Here is a 17,633-nt window from a genome sequence, read left to right on the forward strand (position 1 = left end):
TGGAAGCTATGATATGCTATTTTCGGAGATTATATTATTACCTTAAGCAGTAATCCATGTCAAATGCGAAAGTTTTCCATACAAGCATTTGATTCCGATCATTCAATTTGTATGGCAGCTATATGCTATAGTAAGCGATCTGAACAATTTTTTCGGAGATTACATTGTTGCCCTAGTAAATAATCTGTGCCAACTGTTGTAAATATACATTGTCAAATGTGAAAGCTTTCCATACAAGAACTTTTTTCCGATCGTTCAGTTTGTATGGCAGCTATATGTTATAGTGGTCCGATATTGTCAGTTCCGACAAATAGCAGCTTCTTGAAGATTTTACGTTCGCAAAGTTACAACGGACATGGCTAAATCGACTCTGCTCAACGATCAGTATGTTGTCAATTTACATACACACTTTATATTCCATTTCCTTTTGGCATGTTACAAACTTCATGACAATCTTAATATACCCTGTTCAGGGTATACAAATGGTTCATGCTGAAAGTTTAGGAGACTTGAAAAACAATTAGTCACTTATTGACACATTCCACGGATTATTAATTTGCTTAACTTGAAAGCTTTCAAATATCAAAATTGAAAATAAAATTTTATTGTTACTATTTGAGTGTTAATAAAATGTAATTGCATATGCCAAAAAAGTAATATGTACTTTATACTTTTTCTGAACTGTGAAATTTAGTGGGAAAATTACTTTTATAACTTTTCACCTATTTTAATAGAATATATTCCATTTCTTGGCATGCTTGCTAAATGTCGGTTTAGCTATGTTTGTGTGGAAAATGCTGCAGAAAGATTTATTATAGGAAACTTTTGAAAATTGGAGTAAAATGCTTATACAACAGAGAGATACAAAATATCTGTTAACCACAATTTACTGTCATCTCTGCTAATTCAGTCAAACAATTCTTCGATTTCCACTTTTTGATATGCTACTCAAACTCCAAGCTTGGTAATTAAATACATTTTTTATTGGATTTGATAAATGAACTGCTCAAAATGACGAGTTTCAGGTTTTCATATTTCTTTATGTACATCTCTTCTTTTAAACCTAGTATGGTATCGCTTAAAAATTCACACCTACGCAGTCATGTTGACAGCTTGTTTACGTCAATCCAATATGTTCAACAATATATAAATTATAAAGGGCTGCGGATAAAAAGTGCTTGAAAAATATTAAGCTGGCGTTCGAAGTTACAAAACAATATTTTATTTAAAGATATTTTAACAATAAGTCCTTAACTAATGATAGCCTAAATAAAAATAATCCTTAAGTATGTAGTTTCAGCTACAGTCAAATATAAGTTGTTTTCGAAGTGTGCGAGAATCAAAGGGATGAACGAATCCTGAACATATGCTTTGGACCTACAAACATACATGAACGTTAGAATTACGCTTTCCATCTGATCAATGCTTAAACCACCAGAAAGTTTTACCATATTTGATATCAGTACTTTTACTTACACCCGAACAGAAGTATTATCGAGAAATTTCGTCTGATTAAGAATAATTAAGTTTCATTGCGTATTAACAAGACTTTGTACTTGAGATTTAGGTTATATATAATGTAACGGAAGTAAAGTTTTTTATATTCTGCATAGAGTATATTAAGTTCGCCACAAAGCGGGTAAGCCTTAGAATGAAAAGGCAAACACCCTACAAAATATACACCTAAATGATCAGAATGATGAGCTGAGTCGATTTAACCATGTTCAATCTGTTGGTTTGTCTGTATACACCCGAACTAGACCTTCAGACTTTGAGATATCGCCCTTTTCTCACAAGAAACTGCTCATTTGTCGGAACTGCCGATACTGGACCACTAAAACATATAACTGCCATAAAAACTGTACGATCGAAATAAAGTGTTTGTATGGAAAACTTCTTCATTTGAGGAAATTTGGATGTTTATTTTCTAAGGCAAATCATGCAATCCCCAAAAAAATTTTCAAATCAGATCACTATAGTAATTGTATGGCAGCCTTACTCCATGGCGCTGAAAAACACAGCGGATCAAATCAATGCGTTTATCAGCGCCAATACTAGGCATTTGTCAGTACCAATTTGCAGTGTGGAATGGACACGCTAACCAACTTGGTTGAGGCCAATCTAAAACGCACCTTGGGTACAGTACCCGGTTGCAATGCAATTCCTCATTCAACTGACAAAGTATCATTTCTTCTCGCATTTGGATTTTAACCACAGCCCCCCTTACTTGCCAAGGAGCAAGTCCGCATGAGCAGGTTAGAGCGAACTACAAGGGCTCCTTTTCCCATTGGCAACAGAATTAAGTCTCTGGTAAGACCGGTAGGACCTCGTAGCCGTAACTACTACCAGTTGAGTTTTCATATTGTTCTGGACTGATGACTAGGGCGTTGGACCCCATACGCACGCACCATTCACACAATAAACTTACCCTAATACCCACTTAAACGCCTTGGCTTAACAATTCACGCTATAATGACCCTAACTCTTTGCCATTCCGACTAGTGGAGATCACACCGCTAACAGCTAATCGTCCATAAGTCCAGATAATCCTCATAGCAGATGCCTAATATCTGAGTACATCGGGCATTCTGCAATAGTATGCACCCGACACGCGGCCCTTGCAAACCGACTTATCAGTTAGATGCCTCTGATGCAAAAATGTATGCGGACTGCATTTTGACTTTCGTCACATACTTGATGATGGCCCCGTTCACCCGAACTATCTTTGGTCGAACCGACGACAATCTGCCCTTAAGCAGCATTATCACCATTTTTTCCATCGATATGCCCACCGCTACACCTAAACTCCCAGTATTTACAATTTGTAAAAATTGTCCTCCCGCCCGCTTTAACTCAGATGGCGAGTGATCTTCCACCAGATGTAGAAGGTTGTCCGCATACGCACAACATTCACAGAGGGGTTCGAGATGGCCGAGCAGAAAGTCCATCATAAGATTCCAAATATATGGATCGCAAATGGATTCCTGCGAGTAGCTTGAACCACTCCGATCTCCACTGCATTCATGCCGACTTAAGAGGCCTTTCTGTCCGAAAAGTCGCTCAGCCAAAGAATAATTACCGGACAGCCAGCGCGTACAATCCTTGCATCACTCGATCCCAGCTTGGGTGAAGTCAACAAATATGCCAAGAAGAAGTGTATAACAGATCAAAATCAAGTGATAGTAGGAATTTGTATTTGTGATAAGAGAGATACCAGAAAAAAGTTAACCTTAATTTAGCTCTTAGTTGAAGACCCCTTGCGACTCTTTTAAGCAATCAAAACAATCTGAACTGAATGCATATGATAACCTCCACAGTTGCTTCCCCAAACCTTAAGTTCACTTCAGCTTCGCACACTTTCAATATATTTTCGTTTTATCAGCTACTTTTGATGCCTCTGCACAACAGTTATATGCTGTTGTATGCTGTTTTTATATTCCTCTTGAGCCTGTTGCTTCGCGCGCTTATCTCCGCTTTATGGCCGATGGCAGCTGCGCTATTGACACAAGCGTTTGCTTAATTGTGTATGACATGGTCACACGCAATTTAAAGTTGAGTCATTTTTAATGTACTTCCCGCGGCGTTAAACGTTATACGCCAGTAAAACCAACGAAAAAGCAACAGCATTTATCTTATATAACCGCTGTGTGCTTGGCCACCATCGATCGTAAATATTGCGGCGAACTTTGAACTGGCCCAGCTGGACATTGCATAAAGCGACCAGCGCACCATTTTCGGCGGCAGCTGCGACGCTTCGGCACACATTTACGATATTTACATACACATATTCACAATATGCACACACACATACAAACATTTACTACGTAAACAAGTTGCTGCCCTTCGCATTAAAGCGGAAGCGTGAGCGTAGCGTATTTGCCGCTGTTTTGAGGGAAAATAACTGCTTTTCATTGCGCTTTTGCTTCCTGCTTTGTTTTTGTGCATTATTTTGTTGTTGCTCATTTGGTTGACCAGCTGTCTGTTTACTTGTTTTAGTTTTTCACTGTTTTGCTCAAGTTTAATGGCCTTTTGTGCATACCTCTCACATTAAATTGAATATTCTGACGCATTCAACGTGTTTGTTGTAGTTGCTGCTATGCGCTACGCAACTTATCTCGCTGATAGAAAGTTTATTTTTCAACATTTGATGTTCGTTCCAGCGGAAATATTGCGTTTTCTCTCACGCACTCGCACACTTTCGTGAAATCTAATTTTCTATAGTTCATAGTTTTTTATTGTTTTTTAGTGCAAAAATAGCAGTTTCGCTATGCAACTTTGTTTAAAAATTCCTTATTTAGCATTATTTATATCTTGTTATGGAGTTTTTGTAGTTTATTTCATTCTTTCAAATTCATTCTTTTATGTGAGGAAAGTTTTTCCATTTCTCTCAAGTGTAGAAAAAGTTGAAGTTTGTTGCATTTTTGTGATATTTCTTTTATTTTATATTAATGGCGCCTGCAAGCAGCTTTTGTGTGACGGGCAGGTGAATTGTGAAATACATTCTTGCTTGATTGCTTAAATTAAGTGAGATGAGAGAGTATTGCTTCTCTAACACAGAGATTAAGATTCTTCTACTTAGTTTGAATATATGTACATAAGTTTCTTTACTTGTTTTAAAGTGATATACAATAATAATTTTCTTCTTTTTCTAGGTAAGCCATAGACATGTGAATTCAAAATGCATTTATTATTTGGTGAGTCGCAAATAAATATCAAATTTTGTCAAGAAATCTAGCAGCATAGATATAAAAAATAATGTACATACATATGTACAAACAGTGAGTGCAAAAAGTGTTCACGTATAGTAAAAAATAGTGCGTTGCAGTTGCTCTTTAGAAAAATAAATATGCAAATGAAATTTTTTTTACGAAAAGTAAATTATATTTTTTGTGCGACCGCCTTTAGCTTTTATAACTGATTTAATACGAACAAGCATAGAGTTAGGTTAGGTTAGATGGCTGATCAAAGATCGCACGTGGACTATACGTAGTCCTTTGTGATGCCATAGATAATAGAACTCCCGTGTTCGGACTTACAGATCGGCAAAACGTTTGGTGGCCGATACAAATGTGCAAATGCGCTTGATATCTACTCCCACCAGTTCGGGAGGATGTCTGAAGGTATGTGCCCCCAAGTGTCTAAGTCTTAACCTCCCGAATGCGGGACAGTCAAGAAGGAAGTGCTGGCTAGTTTCTGCCGCATCTTCTTCTAAGCAGCTTTTGCAAGCGGCATCCGGTATGATCCCCAGTCTTACAGCATGAGTGCCAATAAGGCAATGGTCCGTCAAGAGCCTCACCACTAAAGAGAGGCCAGCCTTACTAGGGCGAAGAGATCGTTAGATCTTCTGTGATCTATCTTGGGCCAGAATGCTTTTGCGACCGCGCAAGTACCAGTGCTGGCCCAGCGCTGACCAAGCATCCGCGAAGCCCAGCTTTCCAGTAGTAGGACACAAGAGGACACCGGAGCACCGACCCGTTGCCATTCTACCGATAGTGACTCTAGGGTACCCTTCCTTGCTAGCTCATCAGCTTTGCAATTACCCGCCATGATCCAGATGATCCGGTATGCAGTCAAAGCTTGTAAGGATGTCTGAGTGTTCAGAAACACGCTCCTTTAGGAACCCAGATTCCCTGAGCCTAATAGCCACTTTTGCGGCCATACACCTTCCGGCAATGTCCACGGGCGTTATGTTCAGAAATGCATTAAGTGCCACGGTTGGGGTGGACCTTAATGCACCGCACATGCTGATAAGCGCAGCCCGTTGAACGCTTTCGAGTTTCTTAGCAAGTGTGGTCTTCTGTAATAGCATAAGAGTTTAGATTATCTAAAATTTGCAGAGAAAAGCAAACGTGTTTGTTCAACTTGAGTCCAGAGGTCACCTATGGTTTTTGGTGTTTCTCTTTGAGCAATGAACCGTTTTTTTAACAACCACCTATAAATTTTCAATAGGATTCATATCGGGTGCTTGAGCTGGCCACTCCATCATCCGAATTCCGTTATTTTCCAACCAAGATTTTGTAATGCGCGCGGTATGTTTAGGGTCATCGTCTTGTATGTATCCTCTAGAATGCTAATATAGTCCGCAGCCCTCATTATTTCGTTAATTCGACGCAGTTTTCCCACCTTTCCACCACAGAAACAACTCCACACCATAAGTGAACCACCTCCGAATTTAAGTGTGCGAATCATATTCCTATCCGTGGGACCGCATCGCTTGTCATACCATGTCCAACTGTGTCTATCTGAATTAATACGACATACTGCATCACACCAGCTCAGAAAGTGTTCACGTGTGCTAACGGATTTGAACAGTAGTATTTAGTCAAATTTGAATAAACATGGTAATCAACTGAAGTGGGCTTTAAAAACTAGAATGTCGATGTCATATATCAGCAAAAAATATTTCTTCAAGTGTTGTCATATTTAGATGAAATTCAATAACAAAAAAGTAAAATTTTCATTAAGTGAACACGTTTTCAACTCACTGTATATAAAGGTGGGCCAAAAAGTAAACTAACGTATTCATGGGCTAAAATGAGAAAAAGCAGATAAAAAGTCATCCCTGTTTGGAAAAGTTGTTTGGCTTATTTTGAAAAAGTGTCGGTGAACATCAACATATTCTATATAAATAATATGTGTGTATGGACACAACTCTTTTTCATTGAGGCTTTTATATAATAAATAATTTACATGAATTCGTTAGCTAAGAGCTTTAGGCTCACCCTAATATACATATAATTTATATTCATATGCAGCATATACTCTTATTATATTGTGAAAATATTTGACCTAACAAGTAAGATTGCTTTCTGAGTTATCAGTAAGGCACCTCACATGCCATAACCAATATATAAAGGGTAATGTCAAACGTATATTTGAAATTCCTGGTGATAGTTATATGGGGGTAGAACAAGTTTTCACCCGATTTTATACAATTTAGGCACAGGTATGCTTCGTTACTAGAAAAATATGTACACTAAATTTAATTACCATAATTCACATATTGGCCGATATATAGGGTATAAAGTCAGCCAGAAGTTAAAAAAATTTTATTATTATTGGGGGCTAAGAGAAATATTACCTGATTATACTCATCTGAGATCAATGGCTTCTACTTTTGAGTTTAATAGGTTTTTCTGACGACGTTGCCATATTTGAGAATTTCTCGTGAATCTCAACGACACAGCAAGAACTCCTCTCTCAAAAAGTATACAGCAAATGGAGCTAGCATAGCAGTTTTATGTTGATTGAACTAATTATATTTAGTAGACTGTAAAGGCACTCATAAATTCGCAGCGTTTTTGTTGTAATGGGTACTAATCCTCATTAGGATGGTAAAGATTAGCTAAGTTGTCGTCGACGGCATGCAAAGTGGTGGCCAGTATCATGCGGAGACTCTTTGTATGTAGGACATATATTGGATATGTCAGGGTCTATTCTTCATAAGTAGGAGTTTAACCTGCTACAGTATCCAGAATGAAGCTGCGCAAGGGTAACTATTGTTTATCGCGGCAACTCGACCTTTTCGTCTGCAATGGGTGGTTGTTTGGCTCCGAGTACGCCATTCACTGAAAGGGAGTCGGTGAAGGTGTTGATGGCCCCACTGTGAATGGCAGTTAGTGCTTGGACTCTTAATAATTTTTTAGTTCCAATATGAGCTTAATCTTGGGTTGGTTTTGACTTCTGATGTTAGTTAAGTACATTGTAATGTAGTGAATTTGAATGTTTGGTATATTTTACTGTTATATGAAGTATGGTTACCATGGCGACGAGAATAAGATTATGATCTGACAAAGGGGATATTTTAGCTTAAAAGCCTTATAACTCCTAAGCCCCGCGGAATATTTTAGGTCTAATAAAGTGATTTTAACTAATAATATTAATAGCAAGAGTTTTTAAGGAAATAATAAAAAAATACGATACTCCACTGTTGCTGTGATTCAAGCTTTCTCCTTGGATGAAAATTAATCAAAATTCTCACTTGAAGATATGGTACAATAGTGTACAATGACCTAAAGTCGGAAAAAATAACTTAAAAATTTAAAAAACGGTGACGTTTTAAAAAAAATGAGGTTTTAATTTTGGTCGGTTTGGGCCTGCCAAAATAAGGTTATTGATCAGATAAAAAAAATTGGCTGATAAAAAGTACTATACACAGAACATGCAGAAAGTAATCGGTTATTTTGAGAAAAACGGTTTGAAATACCGTAACTCAAAAACTATTTGAAATATCGATTATAATTAATTTCGTAATGTAATTTATACATATTACTCTTTACAGAAGGCTGCTTGTAAATGAGGGGTTAAACCACAGAAAAGTGATGCTACCTAAAACTGCGTTAGTTCCATTTCATTAGTGTCAGCATCTGTCTTCCTTAACCAACATTTCTAATTTCCACCCCTTCGTAAGTCTCTTGCAGCATTGGTTTCTCGACTTGTTGTTGTTATTACTAAAATTTTTGAAACGGTTTCTGAAGTATCAAAAGGGCAACACGTATGCGCTCTTGCAAAATAATTAGTTTCCATTGCAATTTGCGTTATGCGCAGTAAACTCACAAGCCAAACCACACGTGTCACTAGCAAAGCAACAGCAAACGGGTACTCAGCTTTCAAAAGATGTCGGCAGTGTTTCATGGCAAACTGTGCAGCAGAGGATATTTTTCACTTGAAATGCCAATTTGTTTGTGCTCATATTTGCTCAGTGAGAATATCTATGCACAACAACAAAAATGAAAGCTACATGTATTGCATTACGGTATTATTACCAATACATACATATTGGTGCGTACGCAATTTGCATTCTTCTCCTATTCATTGCGTTTTTGTGCAACCGGCCAGGCTTGTTGAACATTGATTTTACGCAATTTTCATTACTTGAAAGCATTTCTTCCATATTTTCTGTTCATTTCGCCCCTCTTTTCTGTGTTTGCTTGTCTTCCTTTCACAAATGCCAACTTGTGCATGCTCCGGTTGTCTGCATTTCAATTCATTTGTCATAATTTACTCACTGTCGGCTTTTGTGGCAACTAACAGTTTCTAACGATCGGACCACATTGCTGGACGTTATGACATAATTTGCTATGCGTGTCTGTGGCATGCAACTTATAGCAAGATGTCAAGCTGGCGGTTATGCTGGGGGGCCAGGTCATGATTGTGTGTATGTAACTTCATTGTGGTCATTAGAGATGGCAATAATAAGAGCAGAAGCAAAGTAAATTGGTTTGTTGAGTGATTCAAAAGAGGAAGAGCAAAATATATATGTTGTGAAGTCGTAGTATTTATGTCTTCAATTCAGTTTGATGGTATCCAATGATTCACTACTAAACGTTTATTAATTTGACTTTAATTGCGTATAATTTTACTCTTTTTGGCTTCACATGGTTCATTGTAAAAGGCGATTATTTGCAATTTGTGTATCTTTATACTCAGCTACACTTCAAAACCCTCCTAAATCGGTCACATGGCCCGAACTTACATTAATCTATATACCCTATATCTCAGTGAAAATACTTTTAGAACGTATTAAATGTTCTTAACTTTCAAATGACAACTTAATCTGTTTATAATGTTTAAAAAATTATATATTCTAGCTGATGTGAAGAAGGAAAAATTTGGCACCTGATAATGGTAGATTATTTGTAGAAGAACTCTTATATTTACAGCTTGTCGTCTTTATACGCAAAAAAATTGCTTTACATTTTAGAGAAGCCTATTGCAAGGAAGTAGTGCGATATATAAATATTGAGTACGTCTAAGCCGATAACATTAAACTTTGCCAGTCAAGTACAAGTCGCTGTGCGTGCTCGCCCTTGCTTTAGCTGTCTATTCAAGTGTCTCGAATCGTTGGAGCTATTCGCTAGAGCATATAATAATCTTCCATATGAACGACATGACCTAACCAGTCTATTCATTAAATTTTTCTACGCCTAACTATATCTATGTCCCCTTAGAGCTCATACAGTTTGTGGTTCCACCTTCTTTGATATTCATCGCTCCCGCGAGTTGCTCAAAAAACCAAAACTGTAATACACTTCATCAATAAAAAATTTCCATAATAGGACCTGATTTGGATCGGCCAATTTGACAAATGAATCTATTTTCGAAGAGGAAAGGACGAGTCAAAATTTCATAACGATATCTCAAAAACTAAGAGAGTAATTGGAACGGACCTGTATTTTTATCCCGCCAAGGACTGTCAACTCGGCACCATGAATCGAAATTACCTCAGGCATGTTGTTGTTTTAACGGAAGGCATATTTTCTGCCGCTATAACAACAACAACAACTATCAATCATTTATATATATGTGACCTGGTCTACGACAAGGGAGCTAACGTGCGAAAACTAGTTTTCTGGGAAAAGCTGTTAAAAATAATCGTCAGTTTCTCGTTATCTCATTAATTGTTCTCCTTTTTTTTTTGACACAAATTTTTGAAAGATGCGCCAGCGTTGGCAGAATAATTTCTTACAAGATCATCTAAAGTGATTTAGTTAAAACGTTAAACTTGGATGAAGGAAAAAATCTGAAGATTGGACTTTTGGCAGACATTTTTACAAAAAAAAATGAGAATTTCAGTGAAAATTACGCGACATTTTTTTCAAATAGTTGTAATCGAAAAAAAAAATCCTTAGGCCAAATCTTTAAGAATTGTATCGCAAAGATATGTGTAATTTCATGAAGATTGGTTGAGTAGTTCTCGAGAAATGTTGCCAACCGATTTCAAAAACGCAGTTTCGAGAAAGCACTTAGCCTCGCTAGCCTCGAGCGCACAAGTTCTTGTTCAAGTTGTATCTCCGAAACTCAGATCTCAGATCAACTTGAAGATTTAGGACAATAATCTAGAGGTACTGTAGAATTTAATTATACAATAAAAAATTCGATTTTTTTGAACCCCGTAAACCCAAGTTACCCTTAATATACCATACCAGTGTATAAAAATGTCTTCTGAAAGGAATAACTAAATTAGTTGTCCAATTGAAGCACCCGTACAACTTTGAGCTTTTCGGCTAAAATTGATGTCTTTGGTGATTCAGAAATTGACAAAAAGAACTCTGATTACCATTAGTTGACGATTTCGCCAATATACCGACAAATTGGCTGAGCTGTCGACAAGTTCGAAATATCTCCAACATATGTAGCTATCTAATGCCGACAACAATGATTAGAATTTGTCTTAACTAATGTTAATATTCTGTAAAAGGATGGGATTATGAAGTGGTGTTATAAAGAAGAGATCCCATATATAAAAAACTAGGAGTATTCAATATTTTCATTATAAGAGATTACAACAAATTCTGTTGAATAACATGAATCATAGGTTTAGTTCAGTGTTTACAATCTCACTGAATAGTTTCATCAACTATGAGAAAAAAGTATCTAATAGTAAAACTTTTTATGAATAGCTCCCTTCTTAACTTAAATGTAATTCTTTGGTCTGCATCCTGGTGGCATCCGTCAAACTGAGGAATTCTGACATTTTTAATGAATAAAGGTTACTAGTGCCTACCAAAAGACTAACGCTATTAAAATGGGTGTTTGGTATTGATTCATCTGGGTGTGAATTCTAAATTTGAGCTTTGATAGTTATCCACCCCAATAACTACGCTAATTAATTAATATTTACGAATTCAATCGCTTAAACTCATTGACGTGTATCCCAACCGCAGCTAATACAGCTGCCACATCCACAAAGCGTGGAGTCAACCAGTCGTGATGTCAAGCAAAGCAACCAAATGATGTTTAAACGGAACGACATTGGCGCCATGGCTGTCGGAAAATACCGCAAAAGAGTAAACATTGCCTCCACAATGAGAGAACATAAACTATTTGCGACAAGCAACGAAACACGTGTCCCGGTGGCTCACGTTCGACATGGCGATGCCATCAGTTGTTATTGGCATGTGTATGGTATTTATTTAACACTTTAAATAATGAAAAATAGCTCGAGCATTCCAAAATATGCACCAACGGAAAAAAGCACAAGAGTGATGTTATTGCAACGGTTTGGTGGAAGTGCGTAGTGGCACGGAACCAACTGCGGAAAGCAAATATTAGTTACAAAATTATTGGTTCACATATGTGCATAGTTATAACAGCTTATTAAGAAAAAAATGAACCTTGCTGAGGGCGACATCTTACGATATGCTCTGTACCAGAAGGACCTTGCGACTGCACAGCTGCTGTCCCATAGTAAATTACAAGAAGCCAACGGAACTACTAACTGAATAACCTGTTCTAGCAAGCTCATCTGTACAATTTCGTGCAATAACGCTGCGGTTAAGCACCAAAACCAATCTACTCGATACTAGAAACTCCTTAGACAAGCTTTCACTTAGGTTGAGCGCACAATCAATGTATGAAAGCTTATATCGCTGCCCTACTATCAGACTCAATAGTAACCTCTCTGAAGAAGGCTGCGCTTCGGAGCAGTAGATCTACTGCTACTTTTTTGGCAGCCACATCCGCTTGAAAGACGCTGCAGTGGTCAGGAAGCCTAAAACTGAGTTCCAGCCTGACCAGGCACACTTTCATCTAAGTAAACATATTTTCTGAATATGAGGACAACTTCCGCAGCCATACCCCTTGCGGTTGAATAACTTTAACTGCGAATAACTTTTAGAAAAGTTTTTATGAACAAAGTCATTACGACCTTTTTTTTCTGTAAAGCGGAACATTTTTCTTTCCTGAAGTAAGACTCGTATAATTTTTAAACTTTAGAATAGTAAATTTTCAAAAATATATTTAGTTCTTCCTCGGTATTTTTGTATTATAAAATTAAATTGAAATTTCGATTTCCTTTAATTTTTTTACATATTTGGTTTTGCTCTGCATTCAGCACACTAGACATTTAACAGCCTGAAAATAAATTTACTTAATACTTAAGCTTAATTTTTAACACACTTTGAAAGCACTTTAACACACTCTTAGCAAAGTCCGAAAATCTATAGCGTTTTTAAAGCCACATGTTGCACAGATATATATACATACATATATATATATTCGTATATACATTTCGGATTTTGGTATATATATATATACATCCCTCAAATTTGCGCCTGTTAATTCTTCCATTGCATTTCGTGCGAAATTCCAACTGACCAAAAATAATCAAAAAGTGCTCAATTCAGTAGCGTAAAGTACATTTCCAACACATCACTGTTATTTATTTATTTAGCTACTTGTTTTAAGTGCACACTCTGCGGGTCCTCTTAAAATTGTATGTCAGCTCGAGCCACAATCGAATTAATTTTTGCCACGCCACAGAAGCTTTGCATATTTTTGCATTGCAAATTTCTGTTAAGGCAGCACTTTTTTTAGAATATTTTGGGATTTTTTCCAGAATTTGGAATTTTTAAATTCACATGGTTGAAATACGAGAATCTTTTAACATTTTAAATTTATTAACAAGAGAATGTGTGCTTATTAACCTATAGTTATGTATGTAATCTTTGTTATGACGACTACATAAAAATCTACTATTATGGAGTTGGCGAACAAATATTATAGCTTATGAACAAGTATTTAGTAGCCATAGAAACAAACCGTAAAGGGTAGTCAGAAGCCCTTAATCTTAAAGTAATATTTTATATGTATAATAAATTTAGTTAAAATTTAACTAAGCAAGCCACGAAAATTTCATAAGAACTACCTAAGCACCGAATAGTTTCTGCTGAGAGGTTTTCATTAGCATTTATCCTCTCACACTTACTATTAGTAACACTAACAAAAAACAAGAAAAAACTTTAACTTCGGTTGCACCGAAGCTAAATACCCTTCACAGGTGCATTTCTGTTAGTAACTATGTGTTCAGTTTGAATGGAAGCTATATGCTATAGTAATCCGTTCTGAACAAATTTTTTGAAGATTATATTGTCATCTTAAGCAGTAATCCATGCCAAATTTCGTGAAGATACCAAGTCAAATGCGAAAGTTTTCCATACAACTTGTTTCCGATAGTTCAGTTTGTATGGCAGCTATATGTTATAGTGGTCCGATATCAGCAGTTCCGACAAATGAGCAGCTTCTTGAAGAGAAAATGACGTTTGCAAAATTTCAAAATGATATCTTAAAATCTGAGGGACTAGTTCGTATATATACAGACAGACGGGCAGACGGACGGATTGACAGACGGACAGAAAAACAGACGGACATAGCTAAGTCGACTCAGCTCGACATACTGAGCATTTAGATATATACTTTATAGAGTCTCCGACGATTCCTTCTGACAAACTTAATATACCCTGTTCAGGGTATAAAAACGTGACCTTTAAACTGATACTGTTTTAAGATCTTTAAGCTTCCTCTCTTTTCATGAAAGCCGATCAAAAAGCCTAATCAGAAAACATGGCGAATTAAAAATTCTATAGACACAGCTGCCTTTAGTAGCATGTCATCATCGGCAAAGATGGTCGGGAAAGGTCGTTCCATCACAAAGCACTATGCAATAATATCAGCTTCACTAGCTGTTGAAAAATATAATTTTTCTTAGAATTATTATATTCTTTCCAAAAAAAGCTTTATTTTATATTAGCTCTAAAGCTTTGAATTAAAATATAAGAACAATATATTGATCCGTTCCTAACGAAATTTTATAGCCATCTATATGTAGCATCATACCGCGGTGCTGTGAAAAAACGGCACGCATAAAAGAAGAGGAAAGATAGATGTATTTTCAACATAAAGAAGAAAGAGACAGAAAATAGAAAAAAAAAATGCGTAATGCTTGAGTAACCCTAACAGGAGGTCAGTCCGAGATTTTTATTACAAGTTAAGGCAGCAAACAAATGGCTTCAAGCTCTGGGCCGGCTTCTGTAAAGACAGGAATGGAAACCAGATAACAGATACATAAAATACAGTCGCAATTTGGAGGGAAAACTTCTCGAAACTGCTAAGTGGCGAAAGCATTGCTGCCGTAGAAGAAGAAGAATTTCCACCATCAATCTCCATTGAAAACATTGTCGTCCCGCAAATCTACCAAGACGAAGTGAAAACAGTTCTAAGGCGGCTTACTACCAAAAAAGCTCCAGGAGACAATGAACCAACAGCCGAGCTGTTTAAATCCGGCGGCGAAGACCTATAAAGGCGCGTGTTCCAACTGCTAATCATGATTTTCCCAGTGATTGGAATTTCTATCCACAAGAAGGAAGATTCTGTATTCCACGCTAATTATCGCGGGATCAGCCTTCTTAACCTTAATATTGCATATAGAATAAGGTTTTTTCGGCAGTATTGTGTGAAATACCTATAAATAAACTGATTAGACCCTATCAGTGTGGCTTTAGACTTGGCAAACCCACGATAGACCCGATTTTCACACTAAGTCAAATACCGGATACAAGGGTGTTCCTTGATAAACAGATCGGAAAGCTCTGATAGGAGCTATTGTTGTCATGTCTAAACTTAATATCCCTGCGAAACTCATACGGTTATGTAAAATGATGTTGGACACAACCATCAGCTCCGTTAAAATCGGAAAGGACCTCTTCGAGCCGTTCGGTACCAGACAAGGCTTTAGAAAGAATGATTTCTTCTCGTGCATTCTTCAATATAAAAAAGGAAAAGAGATACGTGCCGCTAATTTGACCTTAACAACAGAGCCGTCACGGGCTGGTCGAGCCATGAAAGAGAAGTGAAAGAAGTTGAACCTGTGGTGAAGGAGAGCAAGGTAAAAGTTCCTGGGAGACACATTAAGATCCCTCCTCCCGTATTGAAAACTATGTTAGTTGAAAAAGTTAAAAACAATGATCTAGGCCTGGAGAAGCAAGAGAATAACTATGCACTGGCACTACTTAAGAATTGATCGATAATTGAGGAATAGATTCCTCTCTTTGAAACCGTAAACTGTATGGGCTCTACAGCGACATGAATACAGTTAAGCTTAGAAAAATCCAAAGATTTTTATACAGATATATTTAAATTTTTCGCATTATCAGATATATTTTTTTGAGTCAGCTAGCGTTCAGTACCTGTTATTAAATCGGGTAATCAATCCGATAAGAGCTTTCGGTCCGTTTAATGTGGAAAAAGAAGAGATGAATGCCATATCTATCTTATCCTTTATTTTTATGCAGTTTTTGTTCGAACAAGTCTGAGAGCACAACACAATCTGACCATGAGATAACTAAACTGCTGAGGACTCAGGCAAAATGCGAATTTCGAAAAGCCAAAGTATATAACGGAATTAATTAAATTCAAAAAATTCTTATGATGATCTCTACAACAATAAAAACTGGCGTTAATACCTATAAAAGTATTTCTATTTCACTTAACTTTTGTGTGACTTCTTTTCGCAATTTTCCGCCTTTTGCTCCGCTGTTGTATTTTATATTTCCCTAGCGCAATCCGGCGCAGCAGTTAGCCAACCAATTCAGCATAATGCCTTTGCCAAAAAATCTCAATATCGAGTTAAGAAAAGTTTTGAACAAATTATACCGCAAAAGTGCCTTCGAAGTCAGTTCACTTCTGATGTCTGCATTTGTTTGTGCGTATGTGGAGTTTTGATTCCATATAAGAGTCCGTGTATTTGGAATGAGCTCATGCCTGTGTACATATAATGTGCGAGTATATAACCAAATTTAGCAAATAGGAAAAATGTATTTATAAATGTTTATGTTTTCGGCGGTTTGTTGCCAAAATTTGTTTTTTTTTTCCTTAGTTGCTTTTGTGCTGCTTCGGTGCCCTGAAAGCTTTCGCAATGTCAGCAATGTATTATAATTTAAATTTGGAAACTTTTTGGAGGACACTTTTGGCTTCGTTCACATGCAAAAATAAAGGCAAAACAGCGGAGTTTTGGCGCGTTATATTCAAAACGCTTTTTGCACTGCGCAAAGCAATTATGAGTCGCACTTTGGGTATTTTGGTTGTTTTTTTGTGTTTTTTTTTATGCCAAATTTTTTTATTTTTGTTGGCAAGTGGCATTTTCAATGACATTGCAGTTTGGCACAAGTCTATTTCCGTGCACTTTAAACTTGAAAATTGCTGCCAAGGTCTTCAAAGTCGTTTAGAAAATATCACATATCATATACATCTATATGTATGTGTGTATATTAATAAATTATTATGGTACTTACAGTATGTGGCTGTTGTTAGACGATCGATGGTGTCCTGCTTCAATTTGGAGTTTTTCTTGCCCATTTTCCTGCCGTCCGCTTACGTGTGTGTACTCTATTTTTGATTTACTAGCTGTTTTTTTTTTTAACTTAAACTACTTTTGTTTGAATACACTATTTATCTTTAGATCTTTTTTCCAACACTTCACACTTTAGTCACTTATGGTTTTGGTATCTCTCAAGCAGTTTCAAAATTATGTTTTTGTGTGCTGAAAATTTAAATTTTTGATTGCATTCTGGAAAAGAAAATAGAGAAGAGTGATTAGGAGGGTGCTTTGTAGATGCATATTTTCTTATATAATAAATATGTGACATAGTAAAATTTTTAGTAATTGTGAAATTTCAGCTTTTCAATATATTTTTTTTACTAAATTAATGGTTCATGTCTCCGCTTATTGTGTAACAAAACTATTTTCCGACATACTATAATTACGTGCGCACTGAAGAGAGATCGGTGCAAACAAAAATTTCAACATTTGTAGTCCTGACTGTCCCGTTATAAGCTGAGGTATTATTATTAGAACA

General features: G+C 36.6%; 1 protein-coding gene and 1 long non-coding RNA gene across 13 annotated transcripts in view; one reads left to right on the forward strand and one right to left on the reverse strand.

Annotated features, from left to right (window-relative positions):
* Positions 1 to 17,633, forward strand: part of LOC126759875 (uncharacterized) — a 565,378-nt gene that overhangs the window by 180,823 nt on the left and 366,922 nt on the right. The gene's annotated exons all lie outside the window — the stretch shown is intronic.
* LOC126759868 (frequenin-1-like) overlaps positions 1 to 17,633 on the reverse strand; it is a 200,869-nt gene that overhangs the window by 95,463 nt on the left and 87,773 nt on the right. For 5 of the 6 annotated variants that reach the window (XM_050475041.1, XM_050475043.1, XM_050475045.1 and 2 more), the window contains one exon: positions 17,070 to 17,344. In XM_050475041.1, the coding sequence (XP_050330998.1) occupies positions 17,070 to 17,133 (64 nt within the window). In that variant the 5' untranslated portion in view covers positions 17,134 to 17,344. The remainder of the gene's footprint in view (positions 1 to 17,069; positions 17,345 to 17,633) is intronic. The other variant, XM_050475046.1, reaches the window with a different exon arrangement.

The sequence above is a fragment of the Bactrocera neohumeralis genome, chromosome 5, assembly GCF_024586455.1.
Source record: "Bactrocera neohumeralis isolate Rockhampton chromosome 5, APGP_CSIRO_Bneo_wtdbg2-racon-allhic-juicebox.fasta_v2, whole genome shotgun sequence".
NCBI classification, from domain to species: Eukaryota; Metazoa; Arthropoda; class Insecta; order Diptera; family Tephritidae; genus Bactrocera; species Bactrocera neohumeralis.